This window comes from Agrilus planipennis, unplaced genomic scaffold (assembly GCF_000699045.2).
Source record: "Agrilus planipennis isolate EAB-ADULT unplaced genomic scaffold, Apla_2.0 scaffold89, whole genome shotgun sequence".
NCBI lineage: Eukaryota > Metazoa > Arthropoda > Insecta > Coleoptera > Buprestidae > Agrilus > Agrilus planipennis.
In genome coordinates, this window is record NW_020439079.1 from 1011338 (window position 1) to 1034045 (window position 22708).

At 34.9% G+C, this 22708-nt stretch overlaps 2 protein-coding genes across 3 annotated transcripts in view; both read left to right on the plus strand.

Annotated features, from left to right (window-relative positions):
• LOC108734605 overlaps positions 1-22708 on the plus strand; it is a 371439-nt gene that overhangs the window by 244427 nt on the left and 104304 nt on the right. The window lies entirely within an intron of this gene.
• LOC112905256 (cytochrome c oxidase subunit 6A2, mitochondrial-like) lies at positions 13222-16193 on the plus strand. The gene is made up of 2 exons (XM_025977318.1): positions 13222-13374; positions 15810-16193. Exons 1-2 carry the CDS (start codon positions 13341-13343, stop codon positions 16100-16102), a joined length of 327 nt encoding a protein of 108 aa, XP_025833103.1. The 5' UTR covers positions 13222-13340; the 3' UTR covers positions 16103-16193.

Here is a 22708-nt window from a genome sequence, read left to right on the forward strand (position 1 = left end):
GTCTCAAAGCAAACTAGGTGTTTGGTAACAAAACAATTTTTGACGATCAACATTTACTGTACATCAAAAATGCCTCAAAACAAAAAAATGAATTAGTTCAGATCAAAACTTTACCCTTATTCAGCCATAATAAACTCCTTAACCAAAATGCCTGTAACTTTGCATAGTTAGATAAATGAGTGCAGTCAACATTAACTTCAACTTCTCTTCGTCACATAAGACTTTTAAGTAATTCTACTTACAACTGAATAGCTGAAACGCAAAATTTACGTAATAAAGTGAGCAGAGAGCTGAGAGCAATTTACCGACAAATACCCAAATCAACGACAATCACTTTTGCAAATAATACGGTACTGAAGAGCATACTGAACACATCAGAACATGCACGCCGATTTTATAAACGCTCATAAGTATACATTCAAATGTAGCATCGATGTGTCGTTAGGTCATCATTAGTTTGCCGCAGAAATAACCTTTTAGCGAAATTTAGCAAACAAATTGTGATATGTCGTGGCTCATAATTGACTGCAAATTGGCAAATCGAATGCTGACTGACACCCATAATATTGTAGACTATTTCGTTAATTGCTCATTTATCCAAGTGTTCGTTTGGATTTAGACCATGGTCCTTTAAGGGTGCGTGGCATAGATGGTGATGAGGGTAAAAATGAAAAAGACCATATACATTAAAAAACAATTGGAAATTCGGATTACTGAAAATGTAATCTAATTGTAATTGAAATAATTGCGAAACTTGCAGGAGGTAATATGTCATGGTATAGAGAATTTCTTATGTAAGAAGCCACTCATGAAGGAAGAAAGAAAGATGGAAAGTGGAAAGCAGATGTACTTGAGTTACCAAGCTACATAGACGTCTCAGAATAGATGAAATAGTACCGAACGTTGACTCCTGTTATGTGACAGTGTGCTGAATTTTAAAAAAACAGTTGCTGCATCCTTATCATTTGCAGCGAGCGTAACAGGAAACTGATTTTCAATCGCAAATGGGTTTGTGGCATTAGTTTCGGCAAAAATGTGCTTGAAACGCCGATTTTTTCCATAGTATGATATTTATTTCGTTGGTAGTCTTCTTCGTAGGAAATTTAAAAAATAAGCGCGTGTCTCAAACGCCGGTAGGTGCAGGTGTGGGTAATGATCGCTGCAAATGAAATTCTTGAAAAGCCGGATGTTTTCGTGCAAAAAATAAATAATTCAAGTAAAGCTTAAAACCTGCTTTATAGCACGCGGTTTCTAATTTAGAACAAGGTATGCGTGTATATGTTAGGCCCGAAGACCGAAAACGCTCAGTGGCCGGAAAAAACGGCCACATCGCGTTCTGGCTGCCTTCGAATGTACAGAANAATTTATAAAAAATCATAAAATACCATTAATTACTAAGCAGATAGTATTTAACAATCGACTGTTGTAAAATGGTACAAACACTTACAATATACATGTATGTATATAGAGATAATACCAGTCGATCGTAAAAAAGACAAAAGACGAAAGACAAAGGATCGTTCAGGCGTGTTCGCCCGACAAGTGTGTGAAGATTTGGATTTCGTTGAATGCGTCTAACTGATTGCAATGAAAGCGTTTTAAAACCTTTGTCGCTCGTTTTTGAGAGTTACAATGACAATAAGCCCTTGTCATGGATTTTCAAACGGCAATGGTTCAACTAGTCACTTTACCCTTTTTTAAAAAATGCTTTTGAGTGTTTCCGTTTGACAAGGAAACAGCGCCGAAAATAAAAAGGAAAAAGCAGGCACACCCGCATAGATTGTTTTTTGAATAACTTTGATCATTTGCAATTAATTAAGAACACTTCATTCGCTTTAATAACGCTTTTGTCGAAAGCCTCTTGGTTTGTTCCTTTTTATGGATGTCGAAAAATAACTTATTTTTACTATTTTAACGTACCTATATAGTCGTAATAGTCTGAAACGTCAGGCACAATTAGTAAATAATAATATAAAATGTATTTTAACATAGGTACCTACGTGTAAATTAAATCTTCTTTTTAAAAATTAAACATCGGTTCAATAGTTCGAAAAATCTGTAATTCAAACATCACAATCTTTTTTGTAGTTAGTAATATCGGCAAAAGCTGATTTAAGTTAGTCTGTGCCCTATCGACTGAGTGCACGCGTACATATAGCAAAACAACGACACAGAAATATTTCGATACTCTAATCCAGTGTTTCCCAACCTATTTTTCGTCGCGAACCAAAGGAAGGTCCGAAAAAATTTGACGAACCCCCTAAGTACCTAGAGTTGTTATAATCATTTATGCTCAAAGATTTACAATTTTTTTCCCCTATAACCACACTGATATACTTATTATACTTACTGATATACTCTCCAAAGCTTTCAACCTCTGTATATATTATTAATATTACATATTATCATTAATTATAAATATAAATTAACACCGTATCGCTGAACTGACAGGCACTTGCCGCTGTCATTTTTATTGGTTGGATCCAAAATGGCGGATAATGATAATTTGATAGTTGGTATGCCATTTTTCAATGCAGTGACAATATACGTAGAAGTAAAGATTAATGGAAAACTAACCCATAATGGAATTATGGTGCACCTAATATATACCTACAAGAAAACTTTACAATACTGTAATGTAGGTACCAAATAGACAATATAACCGCCATTTTATTACTATTATTTATAATAATAAAGAAAGCGTTATCATTACACTTCAAATGGAGTCTCATTGTGTACTATTCACGTCGTACAGTTTGATGAGGAGGAAACTGCCATTATATAGCGATCAAAAAGATGGCACGCCTAACTTATTACCCTGTCAACATTCGCTTGTAGTCGACATAAAGCAGGTTAAAAATTTCACCTGCATGCGAGCAATAAATATTCCATTCTGCTCAACCATCTCTTCCTTCCTCATAATTCACCGACGTGCTGCTTATCAACCTTTTAAAAATGCGGTGTAATCGATCTTTTATGCTTAACGCGCCAGGCATATAAATTACCACTTAATTTCTGTATGAACACGAAGAAAATAAAAAACAAAGGGGCGCTACACCATGTCAAGCGAATTTGCGACAAATGGCGTGCAACAATTGACAATAAATATACACTGTAATTAACTGAGTGATAAAGTGTCTCATGCTGTTCTTTAATACCTGTTCTTTGTTCAAATAAGAAACTTACGCATATTGCACACTTAACATCAACACCCTTCAGTTTGAACCTATCCAATAGGTCAAACCTCATTCATTTATTTCGTAATGTGGAGCCACGTCCACCTATACAATCTGTAACGTTCTATTCGGCCTACTGGAGGCAATGGTTCACGAACATGCCAGAACGAGTTTTATATGTTTCAGTCAAAGTGTTCTAAGGAATAGAAAATACCACAAATGGCGCGGTAAACGCCATCTGTAGTACGATGCTACACTTTAGGATTACGTATGTTCCAACAAGGTCCATTTAAATATGTGGATATCTATTTGCTGAAACGAATCCCGGCATAGTTAACCTCAACGTGATAGGCACGTTACCATAATCCATAGCATAGTACTACAGATGGCGTTTACTGCGCCGTTTATGGTATTTTCTAAAACGCGCAGTTAAGACAGCAGGTAAAAGTTGGTCTGTGTTCTGTCGGAGCTGTCTGCGACGCGCTGATGAGATCCAATAAGATCGAAATCGCGATCCGCGTCTGGCAGTTTCGACAGAATACGAACCACTTCGAATTATTTTATTTGTTCTAAGGAATGTTTGGAATCTCTTATAATGTTAAAGATTTATCTAGTTTAGTGTGTGTGGGTTTGAAGGTCGGCCAGCAGTCGGTGAGAATGTACTTACTAAAATGATTTTGGGTATCTCTAGGGTTACTCCAGAGTGTTCTCAAACGTCTAGAATTGTCCTTAAATAGAATGTTCTAAAGTGACTGGATTGGAAGTGTCGAGAACATTCCTAAATATTCAAGAACCATTATATTTGAATGATAGAATTGGGTTCTGACACTATTTAAATAATTCGTTCAAAATTCCTAAATTGTTCAAAATTTATTCAGTTTGACAGACTGTTTGGTTATATACCATCAAACAGTCGTCTATAAGTATTGTACCTTTTAAATATATAAACATGCGTATGGGAACAAATGAAATCGAAATCTCGATCAACATTTGATATTTAAATGTATTTGTAATTTGCTTTTTTCTTTTGTTTCAGGTAAATCCAATCTCGTATTCGACAGGTAATGTTACTTGAATAAATTTATAAAAAATCATAAAATACCATTAATTACTAAGCAGATAGTATTTAACAATCGACTGTTGTAAAATGGTACAAACACTTACAATATACATGTATGTATATAGAGATAATACCAGTCGATCGTAAAAAAGACAAAAGACGAAAGACAAAGGATCGTTCAGGCGTGTTCGCCCGACAAGTGTGTGAAGATTTGGATTTCGTTGAATGCGTCTAACTGATTGCAATGAAAGCGTTTTAAAACCTTTGTCGCTCGTTTTTGAGAGTTACAATGACAATAAGCCCTTGTCATGGATTTTCAAACGGCAATGGTTCAACTAGTCACTTTACCCTTTTTTAAAAAATGCTTTTGAGTGTTTCCGTTTGACAAGGAAACAGCGCCGAAAATAAAAAGGAAAAAGCAGGCACACCCGCATAGATTGTTTTTTGAATAACTTTGATCATTTGCAATTAATTAAGAACACTTCATTCGCTTTAATAACGCTTTTGTCGAAAGCCTCTTGGTTTGTTCCTTTTTATGGATGTCGAAAAATAACTTATTTTTACTATTTTAACGTACCTATATAGTCGTAATAGTCTGAAACGTCAGGCACAATTAGTAAATAATAATATAAAATGTATTTTAACATAGGTACCTACGTGTAAATTAAATCTTCTTTTTAAAAATTAAACATCGGTTCACCTAACATAAATATACTCGTGTTCTAAGAACCAATAATAACTTGTTCATAAGTAAGCGATAAGTTGTTGTTTATGTTTACATTAGGAGTTGGACAACCGGCATTGTTTACCTTACATTTCATCCGTGTAACTGCTAAGTTGTTATAATCATTTATGCTCAAAGATTTACAATTTTTTTCCCCTATAACCACACTGATATACTTATTATACTTACTGATATACTCTCCAAAGCTTTCAACCTCTGTATATATAATTANGTTTTGTGTTTGTATATTTTAAATATAAATTTTTACATTCCTTCACACTTTAATCCTGGCTTAGGATTGACAGTTTTGTTCGACAAAATAGGCGTGTTTTCAAGTATAAAAATCATTCATCTTCGTAATGGTATGTACAGAAAAATTAAATGTAATTAATAAATGTAGTAGTTGTATTTGTGTCATATTGTAGTTCTAATCAAATCAAATATGTACAGCAAGATATAAGAATAAAGATTATTCTACAAAAAATTCAGGTAGATCATAACTTAGAGATGTGTTTGAAAGCGTTATCATACGCCCAAATATTATAATAGTGGGTGTCTAGAATTACAATATGACACAATTGCACCTACATTTATTAATTATGTTTAATTTTTTGTACATACCATGACAAACATGAATAATATTTATATTTTAAAACAGGCCTGTTTTGTCGAACCAAACTGCCAGTCGTAAGTCTGGATTAAAGTGTGAAGGACAGTAAAAATTTATATTTAAAATATACAAACACAAAACGCATAAACTTATAGTGATTAAAGTTTTGAATAATTATGACTGTACATAGTCGCGGCCCAATACGCACGGAAAAAGGTCGCGGCGCAATAATTACGGTGCTCTACGCACGATACGTAGTTCCTTTAAAACAGTGTTTCCCAACCTTTTTTTCTTCGCGAACCAAAAGAAAGGTCCGAAAAAATTTGACGAACCCCCCTATGTAGTCGTTAATGACAGGTAAAAAAAAGCAATAAAATTTGATAGAATATATATTTTCATATTGCAGAATAATTGATTATATTAATCGTGAAACATTTAACTAAAACATTAATAAGACTAAAATGATTTAAATATAGTAAACTGCTTTAATTTGATATTTATTTCTAATTGTATTGTAAAAACAAATACTACATAGAAGGGAAAACTGCTGCAATGATTTTAAATATAAAGCAGATCATGATACTAATCACATTGATGAAATGTTTTAAATATAGATAAATGTTTGTAATAAAAAGAGAATAGTATTTGATTACTTGAATAAGAGGAATAAATTGTTGATATATTTTGATATTGATGAAGTAATTTTGAAAAACAAATAAGGAAAAACGAAATGAAAATATTGAAACTTATTATAGATTTCTTAACAAATAGGCAGCTAACAATCTGTTTTACAGTGGGTGTGTTCTTTAATTTTTGTGTTTTCGTTTTGTTTTGTTTTGCTTTTGATTTTAATGGCGTCTTAAAAAATCCGCCATTACAATATTATTTTCGCGAACCCCCTCTGCAAACACTGCGAACCCCCGGTTGGGAATCACTGCTCTAATCTAACATTTAGCGTGCACCAAATATGAAAAATGGGTAAAGTGAAGCTTTATTAGCGTTATGTAACGAATATATTTAGTTATTACGAACGTTAGGCATATTTTCACATATTTTTCGGAATTTTACAATGGAATGTAGTTTTTCTGTTTTGTTTACCAACAATTTGGATATTACCGTAACAAGTTGAGAGTTACAAGTACAAGTGACCGCTTATTTCTCATTTTGTGTTTCTGATTTTCATATAGGTACATTATCACTCTCGTTCCTCCTCATCCCATAGCATACAATTAAAAATACCAAACCTTCATCATCATCATAGGGTCGTCAGTCCTAAGACTGGTTTGACACATGCCTCCACTTTTTCCTATCCTGAGCTAAACTTCGAATTTCCCTAAAACTAGAACAGCCCACATCCTTAAGGTAGTTGTTCCATGAAAAGCGTTTTCTTAGGATTCTTTTGAAATTTTGACAGAATATTATTTAAGTTATTCTTCACCTATATGTGCAGACTGAAATTATTGGACAATATAGTTTCAGAGATATTTAATTTCAAAGTTCGCGTTTTTNTATTCGGTAGTTGATAATCAGCATTCAATGCTTTCGAGTATTCTTGGAAACCTGAATTTTCCACTATCTGAAATGGCTGCAAATCTTTAACAATCAGATTAATTAAAGCGTTATCACCAAAATTTTGCGTTATTTTTTTTGGCACAGTAAGACGGGTTTGAATGTGCCTTAACCTTTTTTGAGGAGGCTCAGGCTCATCATTCAATGTGGTTGTCGATACCAGTAACTGCGATGAAGATGAATCGACCGAAGTATTCGTATTACTTTCATTTGTTGATGATGAACTCTGACATTCCTCGATGGCAACATAGGTAGGATGCTTCTTTTTAATGTGGTTTAATAATGTGGTCGTGTTTCCACTATATTTGAATGATTCTGAACACTGTTTACACTTAACACGTCCACTCACTGACGATGATTCGAATACATCCCAGACTAAAGATTTTCTTTTAGGACCCGGCATTTTTCAAAAACATAACGCATCACACGCAAAAACTAAAATAATAACCGGCACTTTAAAGATAACCTCAAATCTACATGTAATGACACTTGTTTGTTTGTTATGAATGAATGAATATAGTCAGTGTGACCAGATTTCATTTAACGAATCTACAGCCTGTGGTGGTTAAAAACTACTAAATTCTACCAACAGAGGTAACAACCACGAATTTACCTAAATACCTTTTTTTTCAATATACGTGAGATTCACCAACATTTCCTTTTGCTTTCCCTCTCGAATAATTTATATAAGGAAGAAATATACTCTGTCAATAAAGGCGTGAAAATAAATGATGGCGCCACTGCCGCTTACTTCATAGTCCATGGAAGCCCCATTGGTTATAAAACTAAAGAACACCGTATTAGTTCCTCAAGAATAAATTTCACGACTTAATTGACAGAGTATAGTTAGTTACAATGCATTCGATGAAAAGGGGAATACCGCGCATTTTTTCGACAAGTTTGCCAAAAAGTACCAGAATACTTGAAAACTGTGAATACTACCAAAATATACCAAATATTTTTTACCTACTAAGCACTGTTACCGGTACCTCGAAATCTACCAAAAAAGTAGAAATCTACTAAATCTGGTCACACTGAATAGTCTCAAATAATCGGCAAACTTCGCTCTATGTCGGTTCTATTCGGTTTTCGAACTCGAGTTATAGAGAATTCAACTCGAGCTGACTCGAGTTAACCCGAGCTAGCTACTCGAGTTGACCATCACTATGTACGATACACTCTAGCATAAACTTTTTACTAGTAATGTCGTGAAACAACTTCCTTAACTATTTGCGAACAGTAATCTAATCTAGGTCTACCACTACGCCTCCTAACTCCTGTTTCTGCCTCTAATATGTCTCTGACTAGACCTTCAAGCCTTACTATATTATAAATTAAAAATTAAGTTATTCCTCAAGCGCTGCCAGCTTACGCTAAATATTTATTAGTTAATATTTGTACATAAAAAAAGTGACTAATTTTCGTTATCTCGGAAGTAAGACAACTAAGGATTCAAGGAGCAGTATTGGAGATATAAAACAGGTTAGCGTAGAGTCGGGTCACCATCAACAAAAGGAAGTCACTTCTATAGCCGTGAACGGTTAATTTAGAATTCAAAAAAAAATTGTTAAAGGTGTACGTACCTATGCCTGGAGCTGTGCAAAACATGGACTATGGGCGCTGCAGAATAGAAAAGGTAAAAAGCATTCGAAATGTGGAATTAGGCGAATGATGAGAATACCGTGAATACAAAAGGTTAGAAATGACGAGGTACTAGAAACAATAAGCGAACAGAAGTCACTATGGAAGTTAGTAAGTAATAGGCGAATTAGGTTTGGTAGGGCACCTTCTCAAACAAGAAGAGCTTGTTAGAGACAGATTAGAAGCAGAAACAGGAGCTAAGAGGAGAGGTATACCTAGATTAAATTACTTTTCACAAATAGTAAAGCTTGTGAGATGTTCGGGTTTTAGGAAAATACAAGAATTAGTTCAGGATAGAAAAATGTGGACATGCGTGTCCAGCCAGTCTTAGGCTGATGACTTTATGATAATGACGATTTGTAGATAAATTTAATATTAGTTTGATGTGTAATGGTAAAGCAATCGAAAACAACAGTTTGAAAGTGATTTTCGACATTGTTTTAAGTAAATACATTCGCAGCCTGAAAGATTTTATTCACAAAAGGAACAACAACAAAACTCTATTAAAAAGGAACAAGTAACAATAGCTTTAAAAAGAAAAAGAACTCATGGTCAAAGAACTTCGGAAAGAGGGTCGGATTTGTGTTTTGGAATGGACTTTGAGCTTTCCACGCATTCTGTTACGTTTACATCAACTGTTGACGGCAATGTAAACCACTTACTCAAAAAATATAATAAAATTCTTGAAAAACATACATACATTTTAAAATCGAATGTGTGGACAAAATATTAGTCATTTTTTATAGAAGTATTAGCAAAATATGTTTGAGATAAACATTAGTTGCGGGTTTAGAGCAGAACATAGAAATATTCTATTACATGTACTCATCAAGTTAATTAAAAACAAAAAGCAAAAACCGACTTCATGACTATACTTAAATGCATGTGCAAACTTAAACTAAAAAGTAGAAAACAATATTTTAATTACTTCAAAGCAAAGTGCATTTTAAAACAATCGACAAAATCATTGATACAATTTACAATCAGTTATTTTTGGAGTCGGTGCAAAGCGTTGGAAATGTGGTGTCACCTGCGAATGATGGATACCGTGGATTAGGAAAGGTTAGAAATCTAAAGAACTCTATGGAAGTCAATAAAAAATAGGCGAGATAGGGCATCTTTTCAGGCATGAAGAACTAATTAGAGACATGTTAGAGGCAGAAACAGGAATTAAAAGGAGTAGAGATAAACTTAGATTAGATTATTGTTCGCAAATAGTTAAGGATGTGGGATGTTCTAGTTTTAGGGAAATACGAGGATTAGCTCAGGATAGGAAGGAGTGGAGGTGCGTGTCCAACCAGTCTTAAGACTGACGACCTTATGATGATGCAATATAATAATATAATTATTAGTTAACAGGCTTTTGACGTACATTTTTACTGCGGGTGAACATGATCGTTATCATTCATTTTTGGGGTCACAAAATAAGATATTTTGGGAACGTATTCTAATACATTAAAATAATTTAGAATTAAGAAAATTGCAAAAGACAATGGTTACAGTTGTAACATTATTGATAAATTAATTAATAAGATAAAATTTAGGAATTTTATTTCAAGATCTACGACTTTTCAAACAGACGCTAATAAAACCAAGTTTATTACTATGCCATACGAGCCAAGATTTACTCGTGGACTCGAGGGTATTTTTCGAAAACTTGGTTTACGGATTGCTTACAGTTCAAATGGCAACTCCATTCAAACTCTCCTTGGTAACCCGTAACCCTAAGGATAAAATTCCATTCTTAGAAAAGTCGGGGATATATGAAATTAGTTGTAATGACTGTAGTAAAAAATATATTGGACAAACTAGATGCTCAATCAAAACTAGATTTAAGGAACATCTAGCTCATGCTAGGTTTGGTAGAGAAGAAAAATCTAGTGTTGCCCAACATATTCTTACTGATGAACATAATATTAATATTAATAATCTTAAGTTAGTTAAAGAAGTTAGGAATAATCGTTTACTAGACAGTTTTGAAAGTTTATACATTTATAAAAATAAACAAATTGTTCTTAACAATGACAACGGTCCTATCCCTGGATCTCCGCTATTTAGTCTAGTTTAATTACGTTCATGATTGTTAAGGTCCATTGAACATCTACCTTGTTGGTATCGGGTCATGTTCACTGAACCTTAACAACTATCAGTATAAATTAGGATTAGTTCCCATTTAGGTTTAGTTTACTTCAGTCCCTGAAGAAGGTAACTTTGTTACCGAAAAGTGCTTCCGACAATTACAGTGTCGTGTTTTGGCGTTGGGGTTTTGAGCTATTCTGTTTGTTCTATTTTAAAAAATTTGAAAAAATCGTTTTCGTTTTGTATTACACGTGTTATAAATTGGACTACTACTTTTGTTTTTGTTTTATCAAATAGAATATCAAGAAACAAGCAAGCAAACGTTTAGAAAATTGATCTCAAATTTGCTGGAAACACAAAAGAATATGTTATTGAATATCTTCCCATTTTCCGCCCTCTATTGTTTCTAATCCGTAATAAATGCGCAGGGGGGGAATAAAATAAATATCCATTCAATTCTCGAGTTCCTCTTGTAATTTTATTAGATAAAAATTTTATATCTGTCATACGTTCGCGGATGTCGTTGAAATAAAAACTGAGTTATCACGATTCTACTTACCCGGTCGTATCCAATTTCGGAAACGGAAATAAAAAGTTTTTATTAGGAATTCAAATGGCACGTAACCGGTAGCAAAAAGCGTTACTTATACGGGTTGCAAGGCATCCGGAGTCATTCCCGTTTAACATTTTACACCCCTATTATCCCGGTATGTACATACGTATCCCTTTATTAAAAGAGAACAGGGGTTTATTATACCACCCAATTTGACAGCCTCATTTTCTTCCTTTTATTTTATTAGCGCCCATCCATTGTCGCTATTACTGACAAAAACTTCCAGTGACTAAAGGTTACTGTGGGTAATTTCGAAATAATCATATTAGAGATGTATCTATAAGAAAAGGGAACTCTAATATTGCAATTTTTTCCGAACACGGATCCATAAAAAAAATTCTCCCTTTTTCCTTTGCAAATGCGATTGCTTTTATGTAGAGTAGTCCATAGTATGAAAAATTCAGTTTAAACGTAATGATGAGCTTTTGAGAGTTTTGTTATTAGGTTTGAAATTAATAATAATTAGTTATTTGTTCAAGTTGTCTAGAAAAGGCTAAGCTAAACTATCTGTTTAAAATTTTGTACAGCTTTCTGACAAATAAATCCTCATAAATCCCTATAAGTTTGGTTAAATCATCAATACCTATAAGCCACCATAATTCATGGTCGTCAGTATTCTGCTGAAACCGTCAGTCGTGGATCGCGATTTCAATGTCACTGAATCCCGTCAGCACGCGTAGACAGTTTCGATAGAACATAGACTCACTGTACTTGCTGCTACAGCGCGGCGACGTTTTATCAACTACTACAAACAGTGTGATAAACGCCATCTATAGTACCTACCTACCTATCTACCTTCAGTAGAATTCAAAAATTTTCAACAAAGTCCATACGGATATCCACTTGTTAAACTAAACCCACGGCGTAACCAACCCTACATGGCTATCAGATGCAGATCACGATTACAAACTTATTAGATTTCATCAGCATGTCGTAGACAATTTCCACTATATATGTAATAATTCTATATAACCAGTTGGTGTAGGAAAAAATTCTCTGCCAATACGGTGCTGACTTCTTTATTCTTGACACCTTGTCCATGCTGCGCATGCTTGAGTAATCTTTAAAGTAACAGCAGTATGCAACTGTATGCGCAAATATGACTCAAAAGATAGAGAAAACTACTCTTTTTCACTTTGCCGGAACAGCTTCCACTTATAGAAACAGGAGTACCTACTGCATATATGATTTCGACAGAACATAGACCCACTATGCCTCTAGCAAATCACATTGGGTCTCACTCTCATCAGCACGTCGTAGGCAGTTTCGAGAGACCCACTCTACCTGCTGCCTTAAGACAGCGTTTTATGAATTACTACAAGCAGCGTGGTTAACGCCATCTATAATACATTGCTGTCTTTAGTGCTATTCAAAAATTTTCGACAAGGTCCATATCGATTTGTGAAACTGAATCCACGGCGTATCTAATCCTACATAATAAGCACGTAACCAAACAGAACGAAAAGTTCATCGCGATTTCGATCTCACAGGACCCTATCAGTCTCGCTCCACCTTTGCCTTAAGACACGTTTTATGAATTACTACAAATACGATAGTTAACGTCATCTGTAATATATTGCTATATTTTCTGGAATTCAAAAATGCTTAACATGGTCCAAACGAATACTGTCCGCCATGAACTTTTTGTTTTGTTAGGTGCTTGCCACGTAGGCTTAGCTACACCGTGGATTAATTATTATTATCTTTAATTTAATATTTCAATAAATATATTCAGTAGGCGATAAATAAATTACTACATAAACAAAAATTTTTTGTATAACTTGTCAAAAACTTGTACTTCTGTTGGAATATATTCAAAATTTTCGTGTAAAGCAACTAACCAAAGCAACAAAAATTAAAAATTAAAAATGAATCTAAAATGCGGAAAACATGTAGCTACACGTAAGTTTTTCACGTACCTACTTTAAGATTTTATGAACGCCAAAGAAAATTTTATTTTCAACTCCCAGAAAAGTTCCGATTTCAGATAATTTTTTAATCTGTGTATAGAATAGACATCAATTTACTGTTTTTATTATAGTTTAAATACATTATGGTTCTATGTCAGTTAAGTTTAAACAGTGCCTGACAGAATTTAAATTTCCATAAACAGAGTTTATAGTGACACTAGAACAACTTTGGGTACAACCACGAAATATCACTTCGGAAATACCGTTCTAACTGTATCTGAACATCATATCTTTCAGAAGTTCGCTTAGTACGAAATCACTTATTTTTCTTCACAGTTTTAGATAAACGCACCGGTTATAACGTCCAGTAAATATTTTTTTATTTGTGAAAAGCGAAAGACGTGGTATGCCAATTGTGAATGGAAGCATATAAGTTTAGATATATGTATATTTGTAATGATCGGTTATAACCACTATCGGCTAAAAAAAAATCGGTTGTCTGTAAAGTCGGTTTACTGACGATAGTTGAACGTGACAATGTCATAAGAAAATACTGATGGAATGGTTTCATTTTTCAAAAGAAAATTTTAATTTTATTTGTTTGATAGATATTTTGTATGGATATAGAGAAGGAGGTAAATGGAAATCACAATTGAATTGATCAAGTTACATTTATTTGCACGCATAAATACAATTATGTCAATTTTTATTTATTTTTTTTTCCAATGTACATAGTTTTTACAAATATGAATGTGCTTTGAGCAATTGTTTTACAACTTTTATTTACAACTTTTAAACATCATTAAAATTTTTGTAACTCTAGCTTCAATTCAACAATATATCACTGAACATATATTTAATATCGAAATATACCTTTATCGCCGCAATTATCGTTGCTATAAACAATTGACACCACATTCACTTTTCACTGCACTTCATACTTGACGAAAACATGTAAATGTATTATTGTATAGCAGCTGTCCACGCGGACGCATCGCTCACTCAAGTAGGAGAGAGACAGATGTCGAACGCTGCCGAACGCGGAGGCCGATTGTGCCTCTTTGTCGCTCGTTCCGCGCTCTCGCTTGCACTTCAAGCCTTAAATGGAACGCCTCAGAGCGAGGTAACGCCGCATGAGTCACGTTTTTTCGTGCGTGCAGCCGGCTCCATCAAATTATAAGACGTTGTCACGTCAAAAAGATCAGAAAATGGTATGCCCTTAATGTCGTAAACGATTTTGACTGTATATCCTAAAATTGTTAAAATAATAGAATGCATACTACCGTTTATATTTATAAAATCAACAAACCATGACAAGAACCCCAAAAACACTGACGTTTTGAACACGGACAAACGATGTCAAATTGAATTATTTTCACATTAATGTTTAAACATTATTAAATTTTAACCACTATTAACAGCTTCTTAAAGTGTTTCATATAAATGGTATATATGTTACCGAAAATGTATGAAATCTAGGAATTGTATACAATTCCGATGCTATTTAGATTTTTTAATAAACACATATCCTGGGAAATGTATACATTTCCTAGGAATTGTATGAAATTCCGATATTGTACTAGGAAATGTATAAAAGTAATGTTTTCGGTGAATAAAATGAGAATCGGTATTGTCTGTATTTACGCGGTTCTAGTGTGATCGCCTGATGTATATGCATTGGTGACGTTATCATTTAGTTAGGTTAGGTTTGGAGATGTATATACATTAGTGACGTTATTGTATGGCTATTAGGTAGATTTATGACTGACTGGCTGATATATTGAAATAATGTCTTCGAAAAGTATGCTTTTTTATGATCTCAACATCCAACATATATATACATATATATATATATGTGATCAGCATTATCACCTCTACAATATACAAAAAATTCAAGGTCATCGTGTTTACGGAAACAAAGATAACCTCATCACATTATTCTAACATCTAACATATCAGCATATCACTTCCGGTCGTATTATTGCCTATTTAGCATTACCTGTAATACATTTCCGATTGCTATTAGGGAATTGTGTAGATTTCCTAGGAAATATGTCTAATATAATTTATTTCACACATTTCCGGGCGTTTTTAGGCAGTATATACGTCTCCTAGGAATTGTATATAACGACGGATTTCATACATTTCCAGTAACATATTCGTACATTAATTTCAACGACTCTGGTGATCTAATGCTACTAAGCACGTTTCGTCGTTGTTACTGCTGTCACCTACCGTTGCTTAGTGGACTGAACAGTGGTGTGTAAACCCAAAAGTCCCGAGTTCAATTCCCGGCGAGTGTGTAACAGCAGCAACCATTTTTTCTGATTAATTTTAGGTAATTTGTACTAGGTAGAAATTGATTTAATTTCACATAAATGTTTAAACATTATTAAACGTCGACTGATGACAACTTTAAAAATGCAGATAATGTGGCTGGAAAATGGAGAATGATAAGCCTACTGGGTGTCGTACCGTTCGTAGCGACAGCAAGTTTCTTTATTATCAGCAGCTTAGAGGAGAGAGAGCCTCCTCCATTTTACCCGTATCCTCACATGCGTATCAGACACAAACAATTCCCGTGGCGTGGCGGTACGGATGAATCGTTATTTCACAACCCCAGAGTAAATGCTACCACAACCGGCTATTCTTGGGAAGAAGATCCCGAAAGGAAGGCAAATTACACCTTCAAAAATGTACATAAGAGATGCTGTAAATAATCGTAACTTGTTGTGACATAAAAAAATGCAAAACATTTGATCGCCACTCTTTGTATTCTTTCTACTAATTTATAAATACAAAGTAAACGTATGAGTTTAATTTAGTGTGTTGAACTTTTTAAAGTAAACTAACGAGACGGTTGAACGTAGAGACACAGATGAATTTCTAGGTAAAGGCTAACGATAGTAGAACAATAGAATCTAGGTTGAAAGGAAACAAAGGCATGCACAAGATACGAAGTTGTAAGTCTACAAATAGATTTTGAAGAATATTTACAAAACAATAATAATAATAAAAATTCAATAAAAACGAATCATCATCATCATAAGGTCATCAGTCCTAAGACTGGTTGGACACGTACCTCCACTCTTTCCTATCCTGAACTAAACTTCGCATTTCCCTAANATAAAAACGAATATAAAAATTAATTTTAACGGTGTTACCGCTACAGTTTAATCACAGACATATTAGACATAACAAGAGTTAGGAGTAGATTAGATTACTCTTCGCAAATAGTTAAGAATGTAGGTTGTTCTAGTTTCTGATAAATACGAAGATTAACTCAGGATAGGAAAGAGTGGAGGTGTGTGTCCAACCAGTTTTAGGACTGACGACCTTATGATGATAACTATCTAAATACTAGGAATATCTCCATTCCTCTTTAGAATTCTGGAACTTCTATTGTTAAGCGATAAATATATGTCATTCAATGTATGATATAATACCATCGGCGTCTAATGCAAAGGTTACAGTTAGTCGATTGGTCCTTGCCTGCGAACATACTTTTCCTTTTCCCCGCGTCTACTGTTCATATTTTGCGTTTCGGATCCATGCAGGGTCGGGCTTCACATATACCTTTTAAATAATCGTTTCGAAGTTTCAAAACAATAGTTCGCGAGCACAAAGATGAATTTCTTGTGTTTGCTTATGCAGCTCGAGTCTTCACTATTCTTTTTTTTTCGTCGTCTTTACCGCATTTTCCATGGCATTCCTTGTGTTTACAGAAATGTGAACTTCCACCACCGCAGACATCAGTAACTAATAACTGTTCGCTCCCAACAAAAACCCTTTTTTTGTGTTGTGCAAGCTGATCCCTATCCCTATTCACTCCCAAACAACGTTTTCACGTCAACCAACAAATAAATTTAAAATTGACATTACATCTTTACGTTCCTAGAGTAATTATTAAGATGTGGGCACTTCTAATGCTGGCTGGTTTTGACAAGCAATTTTCATTATTCATTATAGTAGAAGGTACCTAACCCTTTGATAAAAAATTGACGGTGCGAAATTGCTTTTTTGAACTGTTTAATTAGAGTTCTATTTATCGCTTTAATCTCTCCCCTTCTCCATAGTAAATCAATTTCTGTGGATTGTACTCTTAATTTGTGTCCAATTTTTGTAATCTACATTTTTCAGCCTCCGTCTCGTGAATCCAAATAAAACTGATGATTTCTGATAACGAGAATTGGCTGACTTATTGAAAAAAAAAATTAAAAAGAATTGCTGATTTTTTTATCTAATTTTTGACGAATTTTTATATGTATTACTATAAAGAAGGGTTTGAACCGAACCCGAACCGGAACGAACCGGCTTGTTTTTCCGAACCGTGAAGCGGAGTCCGGAACGCTTTTTTTCTGCTGAACTGGAACTCGAACCGAACCGAAACAAATACGTGAACCGGTTTTTGAACCGGTTCAACGGGAATCAAACTTTATTTATAATAAACATTAGAAGAAAAAAATATAAAATTTTAAAAAAGTAAAGATTTCATACATAAATTTTAATACAAGCGGCCCACGGACCGTACGTTACTCATCCCTGGCATAGATGATGCTAAGAATTTTTATTATACATTTGTTGTGAACTAGAATTTCCAGATGTTTTTTTCCAGTATTGGTAGATGTTTTAAACTTTATTAGTTTATTACAGTGATGCTAAGAAAAATGCCGACAAACGTACCGATTTTCACCTGAAATGTGCATTGCTGGGAAATTCCCATCTTTGTAGTTTGTTAGTTTGTGCATCCCCCACCCTTAGTGTAAGAATATATACATATACATATACACAAAATGGGTGTCGTAATGATTGTCGTTTCCTTTCCATTTTATGCTATATACAGGGCCGATCCTGGCGACGGGCGAAAATTGGGGTAAATCCCCCCCCCCGTCGTCGTCAAATTTGGGACATGAGACCGCACAGAGCGGCCGCCTACCCAGGATCAGCCCTGTCTGTATAATTATATATACGCATTCCGGTAAAAAAAAAATTAGCACACCACTGTGAGAAATACATATACAAATTACACATACACTATGACAACACACCCCTCTTAAGTAAAAAAAAACAGTTGTTATCACATTGGATTTATTTACCTTTTATGTGCTTCACAATTACATAAGACAGAATCCAATTGCTGAATATTTTTCATTCGATGATGATGATGCTCGAAGTCGGGTGGGATCGCCACCTGAATATATTGAGAACACATAAAGACCATATAGTTCCTGTGTGTATTTCGATACAAAATTATTTGTTTATAAAAACTATAGCGTCTAGTAATAAGCCAAATATGCACATAATCTTCTATTTCGGCACAAAATTATTTGTTTATAAAAATTGTAACAATAGCCACTCCTTTCAGTATCACCCAACTTGAAATATTTTCAATGGTTGTACGGGGTGCAGTACGAAATCGGTTTTCCATAAACAAATAATGAAATGAATGAAAGGCATAGAAATTGTGTGCTGTTAATATTAATGTGAAAATTCATTTTTTCCCTCATTAATTTAAGGTAGTTTGTAGTGGGATTGAAAATTAAAAATGAATTTTCACATTAATATTTGATATTGACCCATATTAAATGTCAAAGTGTTTCATTGTGTGCTCTTTATGTACTCCTAATTTACTGAAGAAGCAATTTTCGTGTTCTTTAAAAACTTTAAAACTTTTGGGTGTTTCATTCCCACCAGCCAGTAATGCTGGTGAGCGGGCAGTCCCTCCGGACTATACCGGAAGGTAGGGCGAAAGGCCCTCTTCGGCCTGCTTTCAGGAATCGTGGGAATGAGTGGGTGGTGGTGGTTCGGGTGAGAAAGATGAGACGGACGAAATGAAGACAGAAGAGGATGGAAGATTATCTGTGGAATATTACTGCCCCAGCATTTGCCTAAGTGATCCAAGGAAACCACAGAAAAACTTGGACCAAGGCAGACGGACCCGGAATCGAACCGGCGTCCTCCCGAATGCTAAGCAATGGTCTAGACCTCTAGGCCATGCCGCTCGGTATTTCGTGTTCCGTTAGGTACCATTGACTTAGAGCATTTTCAGCTTATAGAAGGTAAAAACAAATTATTATGTGTTCCTAAAAAAAAAACACAGGAATCATGTGCTCCTAATTTAGTCAACTGGTGACTTTCGTGCTCCAATCCCACCCGATTTCTAACATCTTCAATAATAATGCCCATACAATGTGCATTAATCCAGTACGGTAACAACTGTTTTTTATTATTCTTTACTTGAGGGAGTGTATCCTATCGCAGTGCTACACCCCGCATTTTGATGCTAATAAATTTTATTTGAATTCGCAATAAGGGGTGTAGTTTCGCGCAACAATACGTAAAATAAGACAATAACAGTAACGAGCACGTGTTAAATTTATAGTGCCAAAGTACTGTAAATTTTTTTATGAAAATTTTAAATTATTAGTAGTCAACCGACCCTTTAACTAATGTTTTGCGTTTATTTCGTGCAATCACCGAAATGTCAAGACAATAAAAAGTAAGAAAATGGGTGGAAGCGGTATGGAAATGTCGAAGTCGGCAGGAACTCGCCCTTATCCACAACAAACAAAAGTCTTTGTTCAATCAGCCGACGATTTTCAGTTATTTTCGAAACGATACGAAAGTCTTAACAAGGCGGAATAATCTTACGTGGTAGACTGTGTAACTACTGCGTCTTCTTTGGTACTGGCGGATAGGTTTACTAACCAAACACAAATGCGTCATTTTCCACACAATAGCACTCGATTATAGACGAGATCAAAGTATCCCGCGGCGGGGATTCTGTCGGTTTTAATCAAAACTTCTGAGATTCAGACCGAAGAACGATCATAATCCATAATATAATAATGCGGTTGGTATTGATCGGTTATGTCAATAAATTATTAGTAAATTAACATGCATGGCGCTGCAAAAAGTTGTGCAACTAAAACTTAAAACATTGTTTTTTAATTTAGGAAAAATTGAAAACATACATATATATCAGTGTCGATTCGTGCCTCCAAAAATAGGTAAAGTTGCAAATATCAAGAAAAACTAGGCTTAATTTATATGCTGTTACCTGTACAGGGTGTTTCTGAAATAAATAGCAAGCTTTCGAGGGTCTTAACTAGATGCAGTTGAGAATTGCATGATATGTAAAGTTGGCTTTGGATGGTCTTAACTAGGCACAATTAGGAATTACAAGATATATAAAGTAGGCTTTGGAGTGTCTTAACTAGGCGCAACTGGGAATCGCATGAAAAATTGTACGGAAATTAGACGCATTTGCAATCCGAAGCCTGCCCTGGGAGTGAATTGGCAACGTATAGAGAAATTGCGGTAACAAATAAGAAGCTACACCGATGAAAACTGTAAACAGTGCCGGATGTGGAACGATTAATAAAATAAATATCAACAACTTCTCACTACAATACTAAAATTTTGATAGTAATCCTAAATATTTACCCTATATTAGAGTTTGACTTCCTAGGAGCCGCTACCTGAGGCTAGTATGGTTTATCCATACATACCCTTCAATAAGTACGAGAGAGTAAGCAGTAATGACTCATATTTCTTTCCCTTTTTGTTCTCCCTTCCACTCCCTTCATCCCGTAGACGAGCGATGCCTCTCTCGCAACTTAAATAATACCTACGAAAATTTTCTAATGATCGTCTCGCAGCTGAGGGGTAGCATGCCAGACTACGGTCGGCTATGGAAGAGGGGACTCACCTAAAAAATTGAAGGGATAAGAAAAAAAAAAAGAATCATCTCAGTCGCACCCACAGGAGTAATGAGGAGCTCCTTGGCTATATCATAGGAGCACTCGGAAGTCAAAAGAGCCGAGTTTGCCCGGCTCTGCTCTATATGCCTACATGTACGAACAGCGTCAGCTCCTTACTAATAAAGTATCCTCGCGCCGTCTCTTCTCAATTCGGTGACGGATGAGGAACAGTATTAGACTACCGTTGACACCAAGTTGTCATGTCAATCTGTATTTGTTACCTATATTGTATATTAAGGTTATTCTTCTTCTTATTGATTGGTTATATGTTGGCCATCATCATAACTAGGCGCGCCTTGTTGGTTGCAGCGGAAAACACTTTAATGGAAGTCACGCCGTACCACTTCCATAAGTTCGTAAGTCAAGAAATTCTCCTTATTCCTGATCCCCTCCTTCCTTCTACTCTACCTTGTAGGAACAATTACAACACGCGATTTTTGACAGGATCTCTCATAATACGGCTCAAGTACTCCAGCTTTCGTTTTATGAAGTGAATAATCTTTAGTTTCTCAATTCATCTTTCTGAGGGTCTCATCTTTGGTGGCCCAGTCAACCCAGGAAATTCTAAGGATCTTTTGGTAGATCCACATTTCAAAACTAGATTCTTTTTTCTGCTGCTTCGGGTAACGTCCAAGCCTCGACACGATATGGTAATATTGGAAATAATAACAATTTGTTGCTCTCTACTTGAGCGGCATGCTGGGACCTCGGCAGCAGAGAAAGAACTGCGTTTGTGTTTGTAAACATTGCTCCGCCCTTCTCTATTCTGCACTTTATTTCTCTTGAACGGTCCCACGATTCATTGATGTTACAACCAAACTAAGTGCAGTATGACATACCATATTGATCAGTCCCTAGTTAGTCTCCTTAATATTTACTTTCAACCCAAACTGTTCAGTTGTATGTGTAAGGCCATTGCAAGGGCTATTTAAAACATTAGAAGACGCTCTTAGAAATAACTTTATAATCTTTGTTTACACAAAATTTCGTTGTTTATTGTAAAACTAGCGACCCGCCCCAGCTACGCAAGGGTGCAATGCTGATACTTAATATACTACTGAATGTCTTTATATAAAACATTCACAGCTTTTTTGTCATTAGATAATACCAACCGCCCCCCCCCTCGGCCGGTACCGCCTTAACCGCATGTCCCTGCATTTTAAATCTGTAATATCTTCGAAAATATTAATTTAAATTACATGCTGTAAAGAGCCATATTGATCTATATTAAATACACAATGTATTTAAAAGTACTTAATTGGATAAGGATTAATGCTGTATTGCTTAAAATCGCTTCGTAAATAAGCCATTATTTCTCATAAAAAGTGCAGGATAAAAAATGGTTATTGTGGGTTATCCTTAAGAAATCGACATATACCATCGCGGACTTTTTTGTAGACCTTTTTAAGGTGTAGAATACTGTAGTACATTATTTTGATCTATCTCACAGGGTTCAGCCGGCGTTTGCAATGTAAGCGCAAAAAATGTGTTTATTTACGACATCACATTACAAACTTCTAAAATTATCAGTGTTTCTCTACTATATTATGCATGTATTATACA